This window comes from Molossus molossus, unplaced genomic scaffold, assembly GCF_014108415.1.
Source record: "Molossus molossus isolate mMolMol1 unplaced genomic scaffold, mMolMol1.p scaffold_m16_p_1, whole genome shotgun sequence".
NCBI lineage: Eukaryota > Metazoa > Chordata > Mammalia > Chiroptera > Molossidae > Molossus > Molossus molossus.
In genome coordinates this window covers 143,749,016-143,774,580 of record NW_023425344.1, presented here as the reverse complement: position 1 = coordinate 143,774,580, position 25,565 = coordinate 143,749,016, and the positions used below count along the sequence as shown (strand labels likewise).

General features: G+C 37.3%; 1 protein-coding gene and 1 pseudogene across 3 annotated transcripts in view; both read left to right on the top strand.

Moving 5' to 3' along the window:
• The window catches only part of CDC123 (cell division cycle 123), a 71,456-nt gene that overhangs the window by 28,471 nt on the left and 17,420 nt on the right, over positions 1 to 25,565 (top strand). For all 3 annotated transcript variants that reach the window (XM_036240018.1, XM_036240001.1, XM_036240011.1), the window contains 6 exons: positions 2,476 to 2,571; positions 5,156 to 5,262; positions 17,745 to 17,793; positions 20,460 to 20,535; positions 22,696 to 22,818; positions 24,643 to 24,671. In XM_036240018.1, the coding sequence (XP_036095911.1) occupies positions 2,476 to 2,571; positions 5,156 to 5,262; positions 17,745 to 17,793; positions 20,460 to 20,535; positions 22,696 to 22,818; positions 24,643 to 24,671 (480 nt within the window). The remainder of the gene's footprint in view (positions 1 to 2,475; positions 2,572 to 5,155; positions 5,263 to 17,744; positions 17,794 to 20,459; positions 20,536 to 22,695; positions 22,819 to 24,642; positions 24,672 to 25,565) is intronic.
• LOC118615274 lies at positions 22,707 to 24,636 on the top strand (annotated as a pseudogene).

Below are 25,565 nucleotides of genomic sequence, written 5' to 3'. Positions count from 1 at the left end.
CATGTTGTAAATTTTGTGTAATTATTCCAGTTGCTGAAATTATTGGTAATGCAGATCTAAAATAAGTGTCTTTGTGGATAGAGCTCTGGGGGAACCAAATCAGCAACTCCAGGGGATTAAAGTTAAGGAAATGATTGGCTTCTCATAAAATGATAATTTCTTTTGTTTTTGTTTTTTTTTTGGTACATGCCCCTAGCGGGAGCCGAACCTAGGACTCTGGTCCGCAGGCCGATGCTCCAACCGCTGAGCCAAACCGGCCAGGGCGATTATTTCTTTTGATGAGGAAGACAAATGGAAAAGAAATGACTCAAGGCTGTTACTCGAAAGCCTCTCACTAGAAGTTTAATTTTATGTATCTAAGCTGAAAAAGTCAAATAGAAGATATATATCATAGCAGTCTGTCAAATAACTAAAAGATGCTGCTAACTAGTCTAGAGGTCATATACATTGATAGGAAAAAATAGTTTGACCTGCCCTTGATCTCTCTGGTCTTTTCTCACTAGCCTATTGCTTAAAGCTGCTTTCTAGTTAGGAAGATATATTTCCGTGTGTGTGTGTGTGTGTGTGTGTGTGTGTGTGTGTGTTTTATTCTCCCTGAGGATGTTTTCCTGTTTATCTTCAGATAGAGTGGGAGGGAGGGAGAGAGAGACATACATCGACTGGTTGCCTCCCACATGTCCCTGACTAGGGTCAGGGATGAACCGCAACTGAGGTATGTGCCCTTGACCCAAATTGAACCCGAGACTCATTGGTTCGAGGGCTGGTGCTTTTACCGCTGAGCCAAACCAGCCAGGGCTATTTCCATATTTTTACACTTACATTGTTTGGTCTGTTTTCCAGACTTGTCACAGTTTTCTCTCTGTCGTAAGTGGGTTAAGATCTTGGAGATGAGCATAAGCCAGCGATTTTCAATCCTTTTTATCTCATGGCCCATGTAAATGAATTACTAAAATTCTGTGGCACGTGGAAAAAAAAAGTATTTTTGCTGATCTGACAAAACAATTAGGTATAATTTTGATTCGTTCACACCAGACAGCTATTGTTGTGTTGGCTGTTGTCATTTTGTTTCTTTTTTTATTAATTAAAAAAAATTTTTTTTAATTATTGATTTTAGAGAGCCAGGTGGGGAGGGAAAGAGAGAGAGAAAGAAACAGGTATTGGCATGTTTTAAAAATTCTTGCAGCAGCTTTGGCCCTTTTGGCTCAGTGGTTAGAGCGTCGGCCTGCAGACCGGGAGTCCTGGGTTCAGTTCCTGCTAAGGGCACGTACCTCAGTTGTAGTTTGTCCCTGGCCCTGGCTGGGGTCATTTGGGTGGCAACCGCTTGATGTGTCTCTCTCATGTCAATGTTTCTCTCTCTCTCTTCCCCCCTCTCTCCCTCCTGCTCTATCTGAAGATAAATGCAAAAAAAAAAAAAATGTCTTCAGGTGAGGATAAAAAAAAAATTCTTGCAGCACACCAGTGTGCCTCACACAGGTTGACAATTGCTGGCATAAGCCATTTGATTTATTTTTCAGTGCATATTTTAACTAACTGTAGACCTATTGTAACTTTTTTATTCTCTCTATGGAAGAGCTTGTCATTACTTGATTTTTTCAGAATTTGCAGCTGCCCAGTAGAGGGCAGCAGACATAAAGGGATAATGTGACTTTGTGGAGTATCTGTTACTACTTTTGTGTTCAGTTTCTCCTGCAGGCTCCACTTCAGGTCTCTTACTCCCCTTTTCTGTACTTTTTGTCCCTGCGCTCCTCTCATAGTGACGTAGGCTCGAGGCAGAGTATACCAGTCATGTTCAAGTTCCTTCCCAACTGTATTTCTGTTTACTTTCTGGTTGAAATGACACTTAGAATGTTTTGGTTACTTTCTTATATAAAACATACATTTTTAAATCAACCAAAAAGGAAAAAAACAAACAAACCATTTTAACTTCACCAAAGTCCTGTTTTTGAGTTTTGTTTATATTAAAACTTGTCTGGAAATAGCAGTGTTTAAATACAGTTTACCACATAATTTATTTCTCATTCTCATGAAGCCATTTGGAGATGGGTCAAAGAATCCTTTCCTGCAAATGAAAAAAGGCTTCTGGGCCTTTAAATGTGAGGTGTTATTTCTGAGAATTAGACTATATTGGATACTCTATTTGTCTCTTTTTACTTAATAAACAAATACAGGTTTTTTTGTAGGTATTATGAGAACCATTTGTTTCCTTCCTCATATCCCCAGATGCCTCATGACATCTGTCTCTTTAGCTTTCTGGGTTTTAATTGTTTTGGAAAAGGACAGTTGGGTACTCTTCCCCTTTCTGGTGAATGTTACTGATCATGGATTTTATTTAGCTGGGTTCAAAATTCTGATAGTGATTGTATTCTGAATTATTTTTAACACCCTAAATAATTTAACCTTGAGGTTTTGATCTTGTTTTCTATATTTATTGTGAATAGCTATTGATGTGCCCAAATAATTTCTTTCTCTCCGTAGGCACCGGAATTTCCTGAGTTCACCAGTACAGTCCAAGAAGCTATCAATTCCCTAGGGGGCAGTGTATTTCCTAAGCTTAACTGGAGTGCCCCAAGGGTAGGCCACATCAGTAAATCTCTCACTGTTTGAGTATTTGCTTTGCTGTTCATTTCATTTTATGTCCCCACAGAAAGTCTAATTACAGTCTTGATTCTAGGGAAAATACTGTGGAATTTATTTTCATTTTCCCCTTTTATATTATTTTCCTGATTTTGCATTATACTTTCCTGGCTCTGTGAAGTACTTTACTTATTTATTTATTTATTTTTAAAAAACATTTATTTTTTTAAATTTTTTGGTACGTGCCCCTAGTGGGAACCGAACCCAAAATTCTGTGGTCCACAGGCTGATGCTCCAACCGCTGAGCCAAACTGGCCAGGGCGTGAAGTACTTTAAATTTTGCCAAAACACAGCTTCAACCTCTTGTGCTGCTGATGATGCTAGAAATTTGAGGAAATCTGTGTTGTGTCCTTTTAAAAACTTTAGCTATTCAGCTTAACAAAGAAATTTTTCTCTATTGAAAAGTAATAAAATTTAAATGTCACAGGATCTAGAAATAGAACAGTTTGAAAAAGCAACTGATACCTTCTTAAATTATGTTTTATCATTTTAACATGACATCGACAAGATCTATGGAGAAATTTACTATTTTTTCTAATCCAATAGAAAACAATTTAATGTTAGCAAAGCTCATTGAAAGAATGAAAGACTTATTTGCATTTTCAGAAATCATCTCATGCTTCTTTCTTTATTCTAAAATGAATTACAGATTGTACTTTATCTAATTTTTATTTATTAAAATTAATTACATATGTACATTGTTTAAATTTTCAAAAGCTCTGGACACTTGCTACAAAAGTCAGCAAGTCCTGACACACTTTGCTTCACCATTTCCTACTCCTCGGAGGCTTTCAAATATTTTAGTATATTATTTTGTTGTTTTCCTCTGCTTCTTTATTCTTTAATTTTAGGTATTTATTATTGACTTTCTACTCCAGAACAGAAAGATTCAACTTTTATCTCCTGTCTTCATTATTTTCTATTCTACTATTCTCATTATAGTATCATACTTTAGATTAGATTAGTCTTCAGTGTTTCTTAATATTATGATTATCACTATGTACACATCTGATATGTATTACATTATGGTTGCTTATGTTTTCTTTTTTTTTTTTTTTTTTTTTTTTTTTATCCTCACCCGAGGACATTTTTCGATATTTTGTTCAGATAGAGTGAGAGGGAGAGAGAGAGAGAGAAACATCGATGTGAAAGCGACACATCGAGTGGTTGCCACCCACACGACCCAACCAGGGCTGGGGACAAACTGCAACCAAGGTACGTGCCCTTAGCGGGAACCGAACCCGGGTCTCTCCAGACCACAGGCCGATGCTCTAACCGCTGAGCCAAACCGGCCAGGGCTGCTTATGTTTTCTTATTCAACATTTCATTTTCCCTGGAGTTAATATTTGTCTTGTTTATTCAGTTGTGTGGTTTTCAGTGTATATACTCTTCTTTTAGTGGAGTTAAATCTTTTTGTTCAGTATACATCCTTTAAAAACATTTTTTTTTTCTTTATTGATTTGAGAGAGAGGGAGGAAGGGAGAGGGAGAGAGAGACAGAAACATCAATGAGAGAGAACGTTGATTGGCTGCTTCCTCCATGCCCCTCACTGGGGATTTGGCTCACAACCTGGGCATGTGCCCTGACCAGGAATCAAACTGGCAGCATCTTGGTGCATGGGTCAACACTCAACCACTGAGCCACACTGGCTGGGCAGAAATTCATCTTTTTCATTGGGAAAAATTAAAAAGTTACTATAAAAAAATTATTGAAACTCATTTTTACTTTATGTATAAGCAATAATTTGAATCATTCCTTACTACAGAATTAGGTTGAAGCTTTCCACTTAAGATGGATAAATTATTTGTGGTTTTAAGTTATTCATTTGTTTAAATTTTTTTTTTTTAATTAAAAAAATTTTTTTTTTTTTTATCCTCACCTGTGGACATTTTTCCATTTTTTGTTCAGATACAGTGGGAGGGAGAGAGAGAGAGAGAAACATCAACGTGAAAGGGACACATCAAGTGGCTGCCACCCGCACGACCAACCAGGGCCGGCGACAAACTGCAACCAAGATACATGCCCTTAGCGGGAACCGAACCTGGGTCTCTCTGGACCACAGGCTGATGCTCTCACCACTGAGCAAAACCGGCCAGGGCTATTCATTTATTTTTTATTTATTGAGTGCCTACTATGTGCCAGTGCTTTCCTATATTTCGATATTTTTTAAATGATCATTAGTTTTCTCAAAATTATATTATTGTCCTGTGCCTGGTCTATGTATGAGAGAAGTATGTTTTTAAATGACAATTATTTTGTCATTTTTAGGCATGTTCCACTAAGCTTTGTGCCTATTGTGCCTGATATGCTTACTTTATTATTATTATTATTTTGGTTTATATGTATGATTCACCATTTAATATGGTGGCTTTTCAGAAAATCTCACCTCCTCTCTTCTGTATTTGATAGACATGGATCTTAAGTCATCAAAGTTCAAAATTTTTTTGATATATAGGGCTGAGCTTCACTAATAGCAACTAACTTGGAATAGATATTAAGTAGCATGTGTTTTATCATTTAGGATGCATACTGGATAGCAATGAATAGTTCTCTGAAATGTAAAACCCTCAGCGACATCTTTCTACTGTTCAAGAGTTCTGATTTCATCACTCGTGACTTCACTCAGCCGTAAGTATGTTTCTTGTTCTTCCGTGTCAGTAGTTTCCATACTTGTGAGAGTTTTTCTACAGACAAATTAAACTAGATCTAGAACTATTGTAAACAGCGGTTCCATGTATCAAGTCTGTTTTCCTTTTACAGAAATTGCTATGCAGTGAATATCTCTAATGAGCTTTCTATATACCTGCCCACTGAATGTTTTGGTATTTTTCTTCTTATAAAACCAGTATATAAATGTCTAACTGCTGTGCTTTACACCTGGAACTATTATAAAATAATATTGAATGTCAACTGTAACTGAAAATTTAAAAATAAAAATAAATAAAAGACAAAAAAGCACCCTTAGTGTATGCTTATCATAGAAAAACAAAATTAGGAACTATAGCCAAACAAAAACAGGAAATGTAAAAGCATCCATGATCTTCCTACAGTTGGTTTTATATACTTCCAGAATTTTATCTATACATAGGTATAATATACTATATTATAATGTTTTGTTTTGTTTTTATCCTCCTCCAAGGATATTTTTCTATTTATCTTCAGATAGAGTGGGAGGGAGGGAGGAATAGAGAGAGAGAGAGAGAGAAACAGAAACATCTATGTGAGAGAGACACATCGACTGGTTGTTTCCTGCACAACCCTACCAGGGCAAGGTACGTGCTCTTGACCAGAATTGAACCTGCGACTCATTGGTCCACCGGCTGACGCTCTAACTCCTGAGCCAGACCGGCCAGGGCTATATTACAATGTTTTTAAACAAAAATGGGATTAGATAGTTCAGTGTTTAGTAGGCTGCTTTTGCACTTACTAGTATATAGCAAACATTTTTATGTGTTACTAAATACTTAAATGCATTATTTTAAACTACCTTAATAATGTCCTACTGAATAGTTAGAGCATAATTTGTTTGACCAATCTACTGTTCTTATATACAGCTCTGCAGTAAATACCTAAATCTTTGTGCACTTTCTAATTTTTCTCTAGGATAAATTTCCAGAAGTGTAAATGCAATTTTTCTTCCTTGGCCAGTTACTCTATTGCTAAAGAACTTGAGTCTGCTCTCTTTGTCATAGGCAGACAGCCCAGCTGCACTGTTGAGCTGTGGGTGATCCCTGTGCTTCCTTCGTTCTGTCATCAGATAGCAGTTATTCTTGATTTCTCATCTTACCCCGTCTTAAATCAGTTATCTCAACTAATTTATCAACGGACCTCTTAAATAAAGTGTATCCCACAACCCAGAAACTAAGCAGGTGAAAATATTGTCTATGCATGCCATTTCTTCCCCATCCATCCAGTTTAGTTTACCCTTCCCATTTATTCATCATAGCTTCAAATCCTGTTTTGAAGAGGAGCCTAGCAGGAAAAATAAATTCACTGCATGTCAATTGTGTATCAGTTCTTTTGCATCTGAGTTCTGCAGCTTGGGCATACGGTTTTAGTGTTATATTCATTAAAGAACATGAAGTTGAGTAATAATAAATATGTGTGGTTGTATTGGAAGTTTATTATAAAAGGATTTTACCTGTGTTGGTATTAGGTGTATGGTAGCCCTTGTTTTAGTAATAATGCAGTAGCATTTTTATTCTAGGAGATACCTTCTGATTAGAGGAAGTCATGAATATCTTTTTTTCCATTATACAGCCTTTGACATCTAATGGCTTTAAGTGAAGAGGTCTTGAAATATATTACATTAAAAATACTCTGTAGCCTATTAATTTATCAGATATGGATTTTTGTGTACCTTTAATTTTTGTGTGTATGTGTGTGTGTACCTTTAATATTGGTTGCAGTGAATATGAGGAAATTTTTTTCTTTCCAAAAATAATTGTGTAAATCACTTTTAATTCTCTGTGGCTGTTGGTTTTCTAAATCATCTTTCCAGTTCAGTGATTTGCAGCCTCCTCTTAGCCCATTCATCCCTTTGTGTTTTATATGAATTTAACTGTGATTCCAGTGGAAGGTAGAAAGATGAGTTATTTGTTTTGCATTTTGTGCCTTTTGACTTTTGCATGGGGAGGAAGTTAAATCAGCAAGTGAATTGGAAGCCTTGAATTAAGAGTGTTTATCCACAGAATACATCCTTTTCTTCATATAAATAATTGGGCGTTGGCAGAATCTAACACCAAGCGCTCAGCTTCCAGCCCTGCAGCACTGTGATGTCATCCTTTTTGGGAAATGTTTGTCAGTAGTCCTTTGCAGAACAATTAATAAGTCTTATAACATAAAAATCCTTATTAATAGGACCGATAATGAAAGATTCACTTATGTCACAGAGTCCTTTCAGGACCCCATAAAGATTAAATAAAGAATATAATTCTTGCCCTGGCCGGTTTGGCTCAGCGGTTAGAGCGTCGGCCTGCGGTCCTGAGAGACCCGGGTTCGGTTCCCGCTAAGGGCATGTACCTCGGTTGCAGTTTGTCCCCGGCTCTGGTCAGTCGTGCGGGTGGCAGCCACTCGATGTGTCCCTTTCACATCGATGTTTCTCTCTCTCTCTGTTCCTCTCTCTCCCTCCCACTCTACCTGAACAAAAAAAAAAAAAAAAAAGAATATAATTCTTTAGCCCTAGCAGGTTTGGCTCAGCAGTTAAGAGCGTCAGCCCACGGACCAAAGGGTCCTGGGTTCTATTCCCGTCAAGGGCATGTACCTCGATTGTGGTTCAGTTCCATCCTTGGTTGGGGTCATGCGGGAGATAACCGGTTAATGTGTCTCTCTATTGTCAATGTTTCTATCTCTCTCTATTTCTCTCTCTCTCTCTCTCTCCCCTCCTCCCACTGTATCTGAAGATAAATGGAAAAGAAAAATCCTCAGATGAGGATTTAAAAAAAATATATATATAATTCCTTAAATTGGATAGGGTGATATCAGTGATACAATCATTCCTTCTATCCATTAGAAAATCGAGGCCTAAATCTGTTCAGTAATATGTTCCCACAAGCTAGTTAGAAACAAAACCAGAATATAATTTCAATAACACCATTCTAAATGTTCTCTGTATTTTCACTTAATAAAGTTATAAATTTATTTTTCAAAATGTTTCAAATTAAAATGCTACATAGTAGAATAAAATATTATAATAGATAATTACATAGATATGTATAAAATTATGTAATATTATGAAAGTGAGATTATGTCACTTATATTATTTTGGGGCTTTCCTCAAAAAAAAGAAACAAAGATGTTATAGTCAAGATTGCAAGTTAACAGAAGGCGAACTAAAAATAATTTATACAAACAGGGTTTTAAAAAAGATATTATTTAACAAGGAATCTGGAGATTGGGTATTTCTAGGGTTACTCAGCAGCTTGTCCTGGTCATGGAACTCAGACTCTTTCAGTCCTTCTCTGTTCTCATCCTGGGCTGTTGGTGTGGTATTTGGGTTTCTCACCTAAAGGTTACAAGATTGCTGCTGCAGTTCCAGGTATCATATAAAGACATGACAATATCTGAATAAAAAATAGAGCATGCTTCCTCTCCTTTGTATGCGAGCAAGTAAAGCATTTTGGAAGCTTCCCAGGAGACTTCCTGTCAGGCTCATTCTTTGGTTACCCAGCCTAATCCAGTAGTTGGCAGAGGGGACAGACATGCTGTGATTGGTTTAGATCAGAGGCTCTCAAACTTTAGCATGCATCAGAATCATCTGGGGAGTCTGATAAAACACAGATTGCTGGTCCTCACCTTCTGGTTCAGTAGGCTGGGAGTGGTGCCCAAGATGATAATTTCCAACATGTCCCCAGATGATCCTGATGCTGTTGGTCCAGGCCCTCACCTGGAGGCCTACTTAGATTAGTCAACATGTGTAACCCTGGGATCCTGGAGAGGATGTCTGAAGACAAGTGCCTCCTGGTAGGAACAGTCACGATCTAGAACAGTCACGATTCTTTTAGCAAGGATGAAGGTTGGGAATAGCTAGAGGGTAGACTTCCAGTGTTGTTACCACCATTGTGATTTTATTTTATTTTATTTTTTTTAGAGAGAAAGGAAGGGAGAGGGAGATAGAAACATTGATAAGAGAGAACATCGACTGGCTGCCTCCTACGTGCCCCCTCACTGGGGATTTGGCCTATAACCTGGGCATGCGCCCTGACCTGGAATTGAACCAGCAACCTCTTCTTGGTGCATGGGTTGACGCTCAACCACTGAGCCACACCGGCCGGGCTTATTTTATGTAGAACATTAAGTACTCTTATTTCTCCTGTTCCTCAAATGTAAGTTGAAATAAGATACATGTAACCTAATCTGTCTGCATTATGCTTGCTGACTGTATTATTTGCCCATGTATAAACATTCTGTGTGATTAGACTTGTTGAGCCGTAAGGCTTCTTTCATTAATTATTTTATTAAGTATCACTTCAGTAGGCTAAGCGAGAAAAAAATATCTGATATTCACTTGGCATTTAGAAGAAGGGGCTGAATGAAAAATTAATTCATTAATTTTTTTTCTCTGCAGGGCTTGTGACTAGGGAAATTTAACTAGAGGTCAGGAAATTTCACTTGTCTTAGTAATTTATATTCAGCTATTTCAACCTAATTTTTATACATTTTTTTCTCAAGATTATCACAAAACTGGTTTTTAATCCTAAAATTTAGCAGACAGTTTCAGGAGTAAAATTTGGTGCATAAGATGGACCTAACAGAACTTTATCTCATGATTTTTAAGACTTGTTTATTTAGATGACAGTTTTTCTGCTTTCGGTTGTTTTTGAAGAAAAATTCTATTAAAATTAGTATGAACACACCTAATCACCCTTAATTCATTGTCATTTTGCTTTTATCTTTCCTTTTCTGCCACCAGTGAAATCTGAAGATATGGAATCTGTTTACCAAAACTCTTATTTTGGTTCCCGATGAGCAATAAAAACTACACCACCAGAATTTTAATGCTTGCTTTTCCCCTGGCTCTGTATTGTTTTTTTCTTGCCCAAGATTTAAGGTTTTTTCCCCCTTATATGTAGGAGTTATTTACTGTGAAGTATAATGCTGTAATCTTGCAACTTTTTAGAAAAGTTTATCAGTGAGGACTGTGCCAAAGTAAATATCTAGGGCGGTATGCCACTTGAAAGCATTCATGATTTTGTTTTCTGCCACTTTATAACACTTTAATGAGGATGTTTCTTCTTACAAAAATGACAAAATTGTGATCTCAGTCAATGAATTTAGGTAATTCCTAAATTGTCTAGAGTAAATTCACACAGGTATTCTTCTCAACATGTACTAACATTTTGATTTTCTTCCCCTACTGCCACATGGGCTCAAAGTAGAGCTATAACTCACCCCGTTTGTGTAGTTAATATTGTAAACCATTGCTTTAGTTTTACGTCTTACTCCCAACAACTGGGATTCATTGTCAATGTCAATATTTTCCACTAGAGCCCTCTCTTATTTCCATCAGCTTTTCCTTGCATAATATATTTCTTTTCCTTTTTTTTTTAAATCCTCACCCAAGGATATTTTTCTATTTATCTTCAGATAGAGTGGGAGGAAGAGAGAGGGAGAGACGAGAGAGAGAAACATCGATGAGAGAGACACATCAACTGGTTGCATCCAGCACGACAGAACTGCAACTGAGGTACGTGCCCATGATTGGGAATTGAACCCTCGACACTTTGGTGCATGGGCCCATACCACTGTAACCACGGAGCCACATCAGACAGGGTTCTTTATATATTTTTTTAAAAATGTGGATCTAGAACATTGCTTTCCAAAACTCCTGGCTAATTTCAAAATAGATTAAAAATATATTAGCATAATTTTATCGTAGCTTTCATCACAGTAGCCCTTTGAGGTTTTTTTCCCAAAATAAAATCTTTACTGTTATTGTATCTGGTTTTTTTAAATTTGTAATTCACCTGGTGGATTATGTAGCATTCATTATTTAAGAACTATTGTTTGTATTTTGAAGTTTTAACAGCTACCTAGAGAAACTATTTTGCCAAGAATTCTGAGTGTTAATCTTGATTTTCTACTACCTTCTGTTGCTACCTTGTTGAAAATGTCAAAGACATCTTTCGTATTAGTATAGAGTACTTACTAACTCTGGAAAAAATTTTTAGAAGTGATTTTTTTTTTTAATGCTTATATAATTTCTGGTTTTAGCTAAATGGCAGGCTAAGATAACTTGAAAAATCTTTGTTACAAACATCTAGAAATGCTGGCTAACACATAAAATTAACACAAATTTAAATGAGTAGCTGAATTCACAAAAAAACAAAAGGTAGTCCCAGGAATAAGAAATGTGAAGAGGATTGAGAACCAGAGAGGTAGATAAGCTTTGGGGGTTATCATAACTTATAAGGAACATAGGTTTTAATACCTTTGGAGGGATAGGAGCCTAAACCTTAAGCCAAAATGAAGTTAAGAATTAGAAAAGAGACCCCTGTTCACCTTCAGTAAAGGATGCACAAGGAAATTTTTATTCATTGGCAGAGCGACAAGGAAACTGGACTGAAACTACTTGGGCTTTTTTTTTTTTTTTTTTTTTGGTACGTGCCCCTAGAGGGAACCGAATCCGGGACTCTCTGGTCCGCAGGCTGATGCTCCAACCGCTGAGCCAAACTGGTCAGGCTTGGGCTTTTTTTTCAGGTTGAAACCTTAGGCTTTTGTTGCACGGTGAACTTGGAGTACAAAATTTAAACCACCTGCAAGGTTGGAGACCTCCCAAACTAAGAAATTAACTTAAAATCATTGCTGGGTTGTTTTTTACCATTGGGGCACCTGGAAGATGTAAATACAAAGTACCCTGGAAAGACTCCCAGACCTCGTGGGACTCCATAGAAAAAGTAAACCCTACTAATATGGGGCTCACAGTAAAAACAACAAAACACAGGAAACTACACATATGCGTGAGGATCAGACAGCAGGCAAGAGGAATAGAGCTGTTTGCATTTGAAATCATGAAAGTCTAAAGATAAAATGTCTTAATTGATTAAACTTACAAAAAAGAATTAATGCCCTGGTCGGTTTTGCTCAGCAGTTAGAGCATTGGCCCGAGGACCAAAGAGTTGTGGGTTCGATTCCATCAAGGGCATGTGCCTCTCGGTTGCAGTTCGGTCCCGGGCCCTGGTTGGGGTTGTACAGGAGGCAACCAGTCAATGTTTCTCTCTCACATTGATGTTTCTTTCCCCGCCCCCCCCCCCCCCAACCCTCACTCCCTCCCACTCTTTCTTAAGTGGAAAAATATCCTCGGGTAAAGATAAAAAAAAAAAAAAAAAAAAGAATTACTAGGAAAAAAGAGGCAAAAAAGAAGTGAAATACGTGGTTAATAAAATTAAAAACTCAGTTACCTGTGCAAATAAGACATAGTTGAAGAAGATAGTTATCTGAATAAGAGATATAAGACAGTTTCCCCAAACACTGCACAAAATGGTAGTGAATTGGCAACTCTGGAATCAGGAGACATACTGGATAAAGTATGAATGTTTAACACATGTATAATGGAGTTCAAAAAGGAAAGGAGAGAAAATGAGTGGAGAGGCATAATGAAAGAGAAGCAGTTGAGAATGTTCAAGGATGAATAAAAGACACAAATGTTCATACTGAAGAAACAACAAGTGCCCCAGTAGGAAGCATATCTTAGTGTAACCGCAGGTCACCAGAGACCAGAGGAATTCTTAACATAGCCAGAGAGAAAAGGCAAATTATGTAGAAGGAAACAGCAAAAAGACTCTCAGTGGATGTTTCAACAGAAATAGTGTTTCATGGAGTTCTGCCCCTGCTGGGAAGAGCCTGAGGCATTAGAGGGTAGAGATGGTTGTAGAGATGATGTCTGTAATTTTTGTCATTTATATAGGAGGCTTATAAATCTAGGACCTAGACTACTTCTTGGTTATAACTTTAGGAATTCTTTAACATCTGCCTGCCTTAATTCCAAGGTGATCTCAAATGATTTAGTATTATTTCATAATTCAAACAAATGTTCCAAGTGTTACTTAAACTTATTTGTTGAATTAGAACAGGGGAAGTGTTAATTATATATTTTCTGCTTTTGCTCATAAATAAATTTATAATATGTATTAGACTTTTATATGCCAAGTTGGGATTTGAAAATTTATAGTAACTCCTTTTGCTATAGTAGATTTAGCAATTCAGTCTTCGTTCTCTGTACATTGCTTTCTTTCATTGGTGACTTGCTGTTATCTCTCTGAGGTACTGCTTTCTTCCTGCAATATTTAAAGTTATTTTTGGAAATGAGAGAATCACTTTTTTTCTTTCATTTCAGAGGCAAGTTTTTGGTTCATCTGTGTTCTGCTTCAATCAGTGAAGAGACTAAATAACACAAATGTTTTAAAATAAAATATGACTGAAGAGATTTCTTTGTTTCTATTAGGATACTAATTTTTTACTAATTTTTTGCTAGTATTGTTTCTACTGGTATTCTCAGTGGAGTAAGTAGCCTTGATTTAAAGATTTTTTTTTTTTAACCTGGAATTTTAGGACTGTTAAATTTATATAAGGATTATAAAAGTCCAAGTGTTGTTAGTACTCTGATTATCTCACTCATTTTTGCTTTTTAAATCTACCTTCTCCACAACGTAAATGGAAAATAAACACCGACATACAACATTCTTTCGGTATTTTGACTGAGCTCCTGAAAATATTGTTGACCTTTACATTCAGTTCTAACCAGATGGCTCCCTGCTTTTGGTAATGATAACTTGGCCATCTGGTTAATCATCTTAGTAAGAAAAAGCCTTGTCCTATAATCTCACATGTGTGCCACATATGTTCTTACTTCTACCTTGAAACTAGTCAAGTTTTAAAAATAACATTAAATGCTAAACTAGTCAACACTTTAAAAAATTGTTATATGATAATAGAAGGCAAATATGTACTGAAATGTGTATCTGTTTTAAAGTAGCAGTAAGAGGGTTAACCACCGGTTGAAATTATAATTGGTAGGAATATAGAAACATTAAAAACTTAGATAAGAGCATTTGAGATACTGCTTCCCAACATTGTTCTCAGTTTGGCTCAAATAAACACTTATAAAACTTTTTTAAAAAATTAGATAATGAAGACCTATGTTTTAGAATTGCTCCTTTTGTTTTTTTCTATAGTATTTTTAAAATAGGTAGATGGAGAACCTTAGTCTATCTGTTCTTTATAGAATACTGTTTTAATAAGAACTATCCTCTGTTATCAGATTTACAAAAACATGGCTTCCACATGGTTAAAATCACATTTCAGAAATGAAAGTGATAGTTCTGTTAGTGCATTAACCATTGAGACAATGTGATATTATTTTTTAATTCGAATTCCTTTGTCATTTCTCTCCTTTTATCTTCCTTGCTTATTTTAGATACATTTAAATTAAGAAAAGATAGGCAATCAGTTTTATCATGATCGTGAACTATTGGTTAGTTGGAAGCTAAAATATTAACTTTTAAAGTGAACTTGAATTGGCTTCTTGTAAAGGCAACACTATTATATATTTACTTTGTACCTTTATGTATTTTTAAATTCCCTAAATTTAAAGGAAAAAAAAGTAATATGTGTTCCATTTGATAAATACAGTGTTGAAATACTGCAGATAAGCTGCAGAAGAAATTAGCAGTCACTGCTGGAAAAGAACCACTTAGTCTGACACTTAACATTGTGTTGTTGTTTTCCCATATATTTTAAAAAATGAAATTGTACTGTGTATAGCTTTGTCACCCCTTTTATCACTTAAAAGTATACTGTGTTGTGAACATTTTTTTCTCTCATGAAAAATTCTTTCACTGCATAATATTTTATCTCTCATAATACAATATGGATTTTTAACACATATTTTGTCTTTTAATTTAGAATATAAAAAGAGGTTGAGGAAAAATGAAGGAGAAAGGAATTTTTATACTAGAATTTGCAAAATTATTAGCATTTTTATTAATTAAAATGCTCAGGCTGTTAAAATAGAAAATCAGGGGGAGGGAACCTTTTGAAATGATGAAGGACTTCGTATCCTTACCACTGCTTTCGTGCTTTTGTGCAATGGCCACTTTGTAGCAGCTGCAAAATTGCTAAACCCCGTGGTGACTCCAGTGGATTTTAGGCGCCCTGACTGACTATTTCTAACTGAAACCATTGGTTTAAAGGCGGGCTTGGCTCCTGCTGCTCAGACGTGATGCTTCCTTCCATTTCCTTGCTTCTTCATTTCCCTAAGAACAGTGCGGATCCACTAACAAGCCCTTGAAATGGCCAGCAGGCATCTCATGTTCATTTTCCCAAGAGCCTCTAACAGTTTTAGGACTGGGGATACTCCTTAGCAATACCTTTTCCAAGGTGTATGTATCTGGTTTCCATCTTGGACTCATGGGATTTGGTAAAATCTCCTGGAGTGTATTTTGAAAAACCAACCCAGGTCACTCTAATGTGCACTCATTTCAAACTCGTGTGCTGACATACCTTGAGGTTCAGTGTGCAGGTCAGGTGCTTACCTGAAAACCAAGTCAGAAAGGGAAGAAAGGGAGGCAGCACGCTGTCTACAAATTTGTACAGAGAACTTTAGAAATCATCTAACTCTATCCACCTGTTTACTGCTGAGGCAACTGAGATCCAGCCAGAGAAGTTGATTGACTTATCCTGGAGCATATCATATCAGCACAGAGCTCAAGGTCCTGGTTTAGATTTCCTTTAAGCTTTGCTGTCCTTTTTTGTAGTCATTGGAATATTTCCTCTTTATGTAGAAATCCAGGATATTTCACTTGTCTCTATACAGGCCATGTATCTAAGCATAATTTTCCTAAATGATAAAAAATGTATATCAGAGAACTCCAGAATCATTCTTAATGATTATGAAGCAGCTGGTCCTGGGGGGAGGGTTTTTTTTTGTTTTTGTTTTTTAAGGATAAAAGCAATTAAGTTAATTTGTATTAACCTCTCAGTTTGTGACCTTAATTTTGATTAACATAAAACAATCAGATTAATTTTTTACCTAAAAAATTTTAAAGTAAATTAAAAGCAAGTTTTGTTGTTGTAGATAACTCCTCAGGGTAACATACCTTTAACTTAGTTTGATTTGAAGTAAGGGATTTTTGCTTTCCAGAGAAAAATGAGGTTTTAAAATAGCACCAGTGTATGCTTGAATGTGTAAAAACAAGTTTACAAATTGTTCTTTGGAAAACCCATATTATATTGTGGAAATAGGATTTGGTTAATGGTATCTCTTTTTTTTCTTTCTTTCTTTTTTGGTGGTACTGCTTGAGCTTAAATGCCTGCCTGCTGCTATTTGTGGTTTCTTTCTTTTCAAAAAAATTTTTTTCTCTATTGATTTCAGAGAGAGAGGAAGGGAAACGGGGAGAGAGAGAAAAACATTGATGAGAGAGAACATCGATTGGCCACCTCATGCATGCACCTCACCAGGGGTTTGGCCCACAACCTGGGCATGTGCCCTGACTGGGGACCGAACCAGTGACCTCTTGGTGTATGGGTTGACGCTCAACCACTGAGCCACACCAGCTGGGCTCTTTTATTTTTCATTGAAATTCTGAGAGCTTTTACAGCAGCTCTAGGACCTTCATCCCTGAGGGAAATGGTGCAGCATGTGGTTTAGTGAGTTTACTTGATTTCCACTCTGGGATTGTCATGTGGTAAATGTGGATAATGATAATAGCACTTTCTCATGGGATTATAGCAAGGATTAAATGAGGTAGCAAATGTAAGATGCCTCATGTGGTGCCTGTTCACCAGCAGAGAGAGCCCATGTGAACCAAGCACACTCTGTGTACCTGTCTTTGTGATTCAATCTATTAGTTAGTGCCCCATTTTTAGAATGAAAGTTCTTATTCCTGAGGATTTTGGCCTACCAAGTAAATTAGAATTGCTGTTGTTCATAGAATAAATCATAAATGACCTCAGAGAATCCCAACCTAATCAAATATTCTGGAAAATGTAAAGCTTTTTAAACTCACTTTACTTGTGAATTGCTTAAGACATTTAAAGGTATTTTTGTTTTGTTTGTGTATTGTTTTTATTTATTTATTTATTTTATCCTCACCCGAGGACATTTTTCCGTTTTTTTTTTTTGTTCAGGTAGAGTGGGAGGGAGAGAGAGGAAGAGAGAGAGAGAGAGAAACATCGACGCGAAAGGAACACATCGAGTGGCTGCCACCTGCACGACCAACCAGGGCCGGGGACAAACCGCAACCAAGGCACATGCCCTTAGCGGGAACCGAACCCGGGTCTCTCCAGACCGCAGGCCGACGCTCTAACCCCTGAGCCAAACTGGCCAGGGCTGTTTGTGTATTGTTTTTATTAAAATGTCTCTTGACTGCAGGTTTTACTCACTCTAATTGCTGGCTTTTCCAAGGATTCTGTCATCTGCTTGAAGTGATCACTGCTGCTTTCTGGACTTAGCTCTTGTACCCATGTGATGATTACTCCCAGATAGATATCTTCAGCTCCTTCCTCTTTTGACTTTCCAGTTACTTATTAGGCACTCTTTGTGGTTCTCCCAGGATGTCTCCAACTCTACATGTGCAAACATAATCATCTCCCATCTTTGTTTTCTCTCAAAGATTTATCCATTGTACTGATGATTCCCCAGATCCTTGTATGGAATATGAGGTAAGAAACTTTATCTATCTCAGTGAAGTTGATAAACCTACATGAAGAAGTGTTGAGAATTGCTATTCTTAAGTGAAATGAATGAAATCTTTTGGATTAATTCACTGCTAGGATCATTGAATTTTTAATTTATGAAATATACATATAAAAATATATGTTTATATAGAATATATAGAGAAAACTTTTGTCTTTAGTATCTGCTGGGGATTGGGTCCAGGACTCCTAAGAATACAAAAACCTAGTTTGAAAAGCCTGGGAAAATGATATTCTTAGAGTAATTTTCCTTCTCTCTCTTTTTTGTGTTAATCCTCACAAATCAATGAATATTATTTCCTTTGATTTTTAGAGAGAGTGGAAGGGAGGAAGTAAGAAGGAGAGAGAGAAACACCGATGTGAGAGAGACACATCAATTGGTTGCCTCCTGCACGACCCTGACTAGGAGTTGGGGATCAAACCTGCAACCCAGGTATGTGCCCTTGACTGGAAAGCAAACTGTAACCCTTTGGTGTGCAGGCTGATGCTCTGTCCACTGAGCCACACCGGGGCAACAGTAATTAAAATGAAGAAAGTTGTAAGCAGCCCTGGCTGGTGTGGCTCAGTGGTTAGAGTGTCTGCCCGAAGACACGGGTTCAGTTCCCCGTCAAGGGCATGTACTTGGGTTGCAGGTTTGATCCCTAGCCCCCCATCAGTGTCGTACAGGAGGCAACCAATTGACGTGTCTCTCTTTCTCCCTCCCTGCCTCCCTTCCACTCTATCTATAATCAATGGAAAAGTATACTCAGGTGAGGATTAACCAACAAAACAAAAGTTGCAAACAATCCTATGTATTGTGTGTTCTTGTCTGTGTGTCTAAAAAGATAAGTGTATACTCATATGCTCACATATTCATAGAATACTTCTGAAAGATGTATGAGAGATCAACAACACTACTTGCCTTTGAGGAGGACAAAGGGAGTGGATGGGGAAGATTCACCTTATGTCTTTTTTTGGTTTTGTTTTTGTTTTCTGGGGTGGGGGTTTGGGAGGAGGGGCCTACCATAAATGTATGTAGTACCTGTCTAAAACATTATTTCAATAAAGATTTTGCAAATTAAAAAAAAATTCATTAGTATGCAACAATTGCTTATTACCTTCTTGCTTAAATAAAAGTTACCATGACCACAAAAAAAATGTACACCAGTACCAGCTTTTTTTTTTTTTTTTTTAATCCTCACCTGAGGACATTTTTCTATTTTTTGTTCAGGTAGAGTGGGAGGGAGAGAGGAACAGAGAGAGAGAGAGAGAAACATCGATGTGAAAGGAACACATCGAGTGGTTGCCACCCGCACAACCGACCAGAGCCGGGGACAAACTGCAACTGAGGTACATGCCTTTAGCGGGAACCGAACCCGGGTCTCTCCGGACCGCAGGCCGACGCTCTAACCGCTGAGCCAAACTGGCCAGGGCCATTTTCCCATTTTTTGTTCAGATAGAGTGGGAGGGACAGAGAGGAAGAGAGAGAGAGAAACATCGATGTGAAAGGGACACACCGAGTGGCTGCCACCCGCATGACCAACCAGGCCCGGGGACAAACTGCAATTGAGGTACGAGCCCTTAGCGGGAACCGAACCCGGGTCTCTCTGGACCACAGGCCGACGCTCTAACCGCTGAGCAAAACCAGCCATGGCCCAGTACCAGCTTTTAATAGATAAAAACAGTATAATATTTTAGTTTGGGGTTCTTTACTTAATAATTAGGTTCTTTTTAAAAAATTTGACACATAGACCAAGAATACACGATGAAAATTGAAATCAGTGCATTTTAAATTTCTGTGGCATATTTTAGCCATAGTTTTTTGCTTTTAAAAAAAATATATTCTTGTTGATTTTTTTAGAGAGATGGAGAGAGAGAGAAACATTGGTGTGAAACATCTATCAGCTGCGTCCTGCTTGCCCCCTACTGGGGATCGAGCCTGCAACCAGAGCATGTGCCCTGACTGGTAATCTAACCGAGACTTCTCAGTACATGGGACAACACTCAGTCCACTGAGGCACACCGGCTGGGCTCCAGAGAACATTTTGAAAACAGATTCAGAAGCATATATTTGTCAACTGTTCTATACATAAAATTGCAGCAGTTCAATAATGTATGAATAGTATACTAAGTAGTACAGTAAGAAGACACACTTACGACTTGGATCACTGATAGAATTGGTTTACTTTAAAATAATGGACAGGTTATAGTGATTTTTTATAATAAGCTGTAATAATAATTTGGCAGAGTATGTATTACAGAATGGTGTTTAAGCTAGATAATTTGAAATTACTGTATTTTTTAATATTCTTAAAGGAGGGAAGGACATGAACTACAGGGCAGCTTATGGCACAGCAGTGATAAGATTTGACTTCGTCATCCTTGGGGATCTATATTATGTCAGACCTCTCAAAACAATAAATAAATGACAAAGATATATTTTGTCAGAGAGAGTTTAACACTTTCCCGTTTATTAGACTAATAGATCACAACGCGCTTCCCTAAATCTCACATTAATGTTTTCTGATGCCTCCTTTAAAAGAAAATTAATAATGGCAGTTGTTAAGACATAGTCTGGGCATAAAGTTGTGTTTTAGGCTAGTAAACATCCCCTTGTTGTGTAGTTGTGTTACATTTTTCCCCTTTTTCTATAGCTTGTTCTTCGAAAATGGTGTGAATTAATTCCTGGGGCTGAGTTCCGATGTTTTGTCAAGGAAAACAAGCTTATTGGTGAGTTCTTTTACCCTTGAAAGTAACTGTTAAAAGAAGACATGTTTTTTGTTTAATTTTTTTTATTTTTTTATCCTCACCCGAGGACTTTTTGCATTTATCTTCAGAGAGGGAGGGAGAGAGGGAGGGAGAGAGGAAGGAAGAGAGAGAAAGAGAAACATCAATATGAGAGAGACACATTGAGCGGCTGCCAACCACACCACCTCAACCGGCGCCAGGGACAAACTGCAACCGAGGTACATGCCCTTAGCGGAAACCAAACTCGGGACTCTCTGATCCGTGGGCCGATGCTCTAATCTCTGAGCCAAACCGGCCAGGGCAACAGTCTGTCTCACCCTTCCTCTGACCTTTTGGTACTGATTCGCAGTAATGCTGTACCGACAAGGACCCCCAAGGCCATGTTCAGTTTCTGCAGAACATAAGATTGTCAATTCATCATGTCTGTCTGGATTCTGGGTTGAAAGTGGGGTCTTTATGCTTCCCAATTTTAGGATATGTTACCTGCTTTCTCTTTGGGACTTTCCTAAGTATTACTAGGTATACACTGCTATTTTAAGCATTATAAAAAACCAAGCTTTTAAATCTTTATTTCCTATTATTGGGACACTTTATTATTCTAGCAGAGAAAATATATGGACAAATAAGTTCATTACTTTAAAAGCCCATTTCCTTTCCTCTTAGGTTATTATTTTCTTTGCTATTATTGATTCAAATTAAATATTGAAGATAATTTTATTTTTTTTGTCTCCACACGTTTTCCATGAACTAAAATTTATCTTCAACCAAGAAAAGTGTGATTTGACCAGAATCAAATCAATATTACTTATTTATTATGATGTTGACATTTATTAGCTAACGTAGAAGAAATTTGGGGTGTTGGACTTTATCATATTATTAGATATTCCTGAAAAGGCTGTACTTTAAATATACCTTAAAGAGGGGGAGCCCTGGCCAGTTTGGCTCAGCGGTTAGAGTGTCGGCCTGCGGTCCTGAGAGACCCCGGTTCGGTTCCCGCTAAGGGCACGTACCTTGGTTGCAGTTTGTCCCCGGCCCTGGTTGGTGGTGCAGGTGGCAACCACTCGATGTGTTCCTTTCACATCGATGTTTCTCTCTCTCTCTCTCTGTTCCTCTCTCTCCCTCCCACTCTATCTGTGCAAAAAATGGAAAAATGTCCTCGGGTGAGGATTAAAAAAAAACAAAAAGAGGGGAGCATATTGGCATGTGAATAAGAAATTGAGTGGAAGCCCTGGTTTCAGAACACAGAACTTTCTCCTAGGCCTAGAGCAAATTGAGAGAGTTCTTCCAATAGTCTGTTGAATTTATCTAGAATAATATAAGCAAGTCACTCTGAAGAAAGGAATGTTTACTTTTCCATGGCTTGAAACATCAGACTTGTGAAGACAGGGTTGCATGTATGAACAAGAAAAATAGACTGCTTCTATGAAATACAATGTGAATGTTGAAGACATATGGTGAGGATTTTTTTTAGTTTATATTTTCCCAAAGAAAGTGCAAAAGAATAACAATTTATAGAGTTCATTGGAAAAATCAAAGAAAGGCAATTGACTACATGTATAGGGTTAAAATTGGTTCTTTTATTTTTTACATATTGGGTATTTTTTATGACTTTGAATTCTTTCCATTATGTTAAGTAAAAATAACTACTATCTCTAAAATAAGAATGTATGGTAACGTGGAACTTTAGACTTCACCTATCCATATAAACCTTTACAGCTGGTATTTCTATATAAGATGCTGAATAATGTATGCACCTAATTGGTCTTCTGGTCTACTTTACCAGTTTTCTCAAGAAGAGTTTAGCCCTGGCTGGTTTGGCTCAGCAGTTAGAGCTTTGACCCAAGGACCAAAGAGTCTTGGTTCAATTTCCGGTCAAGGGCACGGACCTCGGTTGTGGTTCTATCCCAGCCCTAGTCGGGTGTTGCAGGAGGCAGCCAATCAGTGTCTCTCTTTCTCTCTCTCTCTCTTTTGCACTCCCCCTTCCCCTCCCACTCTATCTAAAAAAAAAAAAAAAAAAATCAATGGAAAAATAGCCTCATGTGAGGATTTTAAAAAAAGGAAGAGTTTTAAATCACATTTTGATATTTTTGAAAAGAATATTAATATTATGTAATAACGGAGTATAAAATATTTTCTTGTCAGCTATTTCTCAGAGGGACTACACACAATACTATGATCATATTTCTAAGCAAAAGGAGGAGATTTGCAGATGCATACAGGACTTCTTCACAAAACACATACAGTACAAATTCTTAGATGAAGACTGTGAGTATTTTTTATTGTCTCAGTAAAATGAAATGAAATGCATAATGTTAATGAACCTTATCTCACAGTGGCACATATTTTAAATCAGGATTTGAAGGACTGTTTTAAGTGTTTTTGCTGCATTATTATTTGGTATTGCTGATGGTTTGCATGTTAATTTTACCTTATTTAATCAGAGTCCCTTTTTAATACTGAGAGTTCTTCTGCCATTTTAGATGTTTTATTATACATAACAAAGGGTCTATCTACAGATGACAATATGCTTCTGTTGTTAGGACTAAATTAGCTAGGTGACTGATCTGCCTTTCTCAGTTTTTTTATTTGAATGATCAGGTAGCACCAGTTACATAGTGAACATTTGTAGTTGATTTTAAGATTTGAAAGTATATTCTGTACGATAGAGAGTTTTTATGCAACCTGAAATTATATCTGTTATTTACCTTTTTTTTTTTTTTTTTTTTTAATCCTCACCCGAGGACATTTTTTTATTTATTTTTTGTTCAGATAGAGTGGGAGGGAGAGAGAGGAAGAGAGAGAAACATCGATGTGAAAGGGACACATCGAGTGGCTGCCACCCGCACGACCCAACCAGGGCCGGGGACAAACTGCAACCGAGATACGTGCCCTTAGCGGGAACCGAACCCGGGTCTCTCTGGACCGCAGGCCGATGCTCTAACCGCTGAGCCAAACCGGCCAGGGCTGTTATTTACCTTTTTTCCTACTTTCCAAGCCTGGTTCTATGGCGGATTTGATTTTTAATTTTTTTTTTTCTTTATTGGTTTTAGAGAAAGGAAGCAAGAGGGGGAGAGAGAGAGAGAAACATCTATGAGAGAGAACATTGACTGGCTGCCTCCTGCGTGCCCCTCACTGGGGATTTTGCCCACATCCTGGGCATGTGTCCTGACCAGGAGTCTTGGTGCATGGGTCAGTGCTCAACCACTGAGCCACACCGGCTGGGCAGCAGATTGGATTTTTTAAAAAGATTAGTCATGCCATAAGCATAGCTAGATTTTATGCTTCCCTGCTACAAAATTTACTCATTTTATTCCTGTCTCCAGTGATTGGTGGTGCTTTTACTAGTACATAGAACTTATTTATGAGGGTGAACTGGTTGAGATGATGTTGGTGTTTGGTTTGAAGTTTTAAACATAATGGATTATGGCTGACGGTAGAAAAAGAAGAAAGATTATATAAAAAAACATTGCAGCATGCCTTTTTATGTTTGAAGTTTTGGGATTTAGAAATATGAAAACCTCCAGGTTAATTATATTTTGCTGTTGGAGTAACTTAAAATTAAAATTTTAATTTTAATTTTAAAAAGGAGGCTTAGAGGTTTTTTCTCTGCTTCCGGGCCCTCTGCCGCAATCATGCTCTGCAAGATCCTCATTCAGACCAAGAAGCATCCAAGCTCGATCCCCCTCTTTGTATTTATTGGAGCTGAAGGTACTGGGGCAGTGCCTGGCATTGTTCATTCCCAATGTCTGTTGGGACAGACAGAATAATCTAGAACCCTGGAATAAACTGGGTCCCAATGAGCAATGCAAGTTCTGCTCAGTGAATGTAGATTGCAGTAATCTGAGGAAGGAAGGTCCAGACTTTTTAATGAAATGTTTCACTGTAAAGCTGCTCAGAATGAAGGTCTTCCAGAAGCCATCTGCATGGTTTTTCACTGGACTAGGAAATATTTCCCTTTCAAATGCACAAAATTTTGTGTTGGGGTTTATACTGATTGATAAATAGTTGAAACTTGGGGGAGGAGGAAGGGAGGCTGAGATCATGAAAATAGTAGTTTGTTATTAACTTTGAGTTCTTTCTTTTTTGCAGTTGTATTCGATATATATAGAGATAGTAGGGTAAGTAAACACTATGTATGATTATTTTAAAACAAGGGCTGATCTTATGAGAGGACTACATAACCATTATGAATGTAAAGGGCCCACTGCTCAAAAAGTATTTTCTTAAACTAAGGTATTTGACATGCACAGTAGTCAGGAACCTCCCCTTAAAATATACTTAACCTTACAAGACATAATATCTCCAATAATTATGTACCGCAAGTTCAGGGATTATTGTGATTATTATTTATTTATTTATTTATTTATTTTATTTTTTGGTTAATCCTCACCCGAGAATATTTTTCCATTGATTTTTAGAGAGAGTGGAAGGGAGGGACGAAAGGAGGAGAGAGAGAAACATCAATGTGAAAGAGATGCGTCAATCGTTGCCTCCCACAGGTACCCTGACCAGGGCCAAGGATCAATCCCAAAACCCAGGTACATGCCCTTGACCAGGAATCAAACCCATGACCCTTTGGTGTGTGGGTCAATGCTCTAACCACTGACCCACACCGGCCAGGGCTATTTTTATTTTATTTAAATTTTTATTTTTCAATTAACAGTTGACATACAATATTATATTAGTTTCAGGTGTACACCCCATTGATTAGACATTATATAACTTGATAAATCTAGTACCCATCTAACACCATACATAGTTATTAGAATATTATTGTCTATAATTCCTGTGCTCTACTTTACATCCCCATGACTATTCTGTAACAACCAAATTGTACTTCTCAATCCCTTCACCAATTTCACTATACCCCCTCTCATATGGCAACCGTCAAAATGTTCTCTGTATCTATGAGTCTGTTTCTGTTCTGCTTCAAATACTTTGTTTTTTACATTCAGTTATTGATTGATAAGTATTTATTATCATTTTGTTGTTAATATTTTTTATCTTTTATT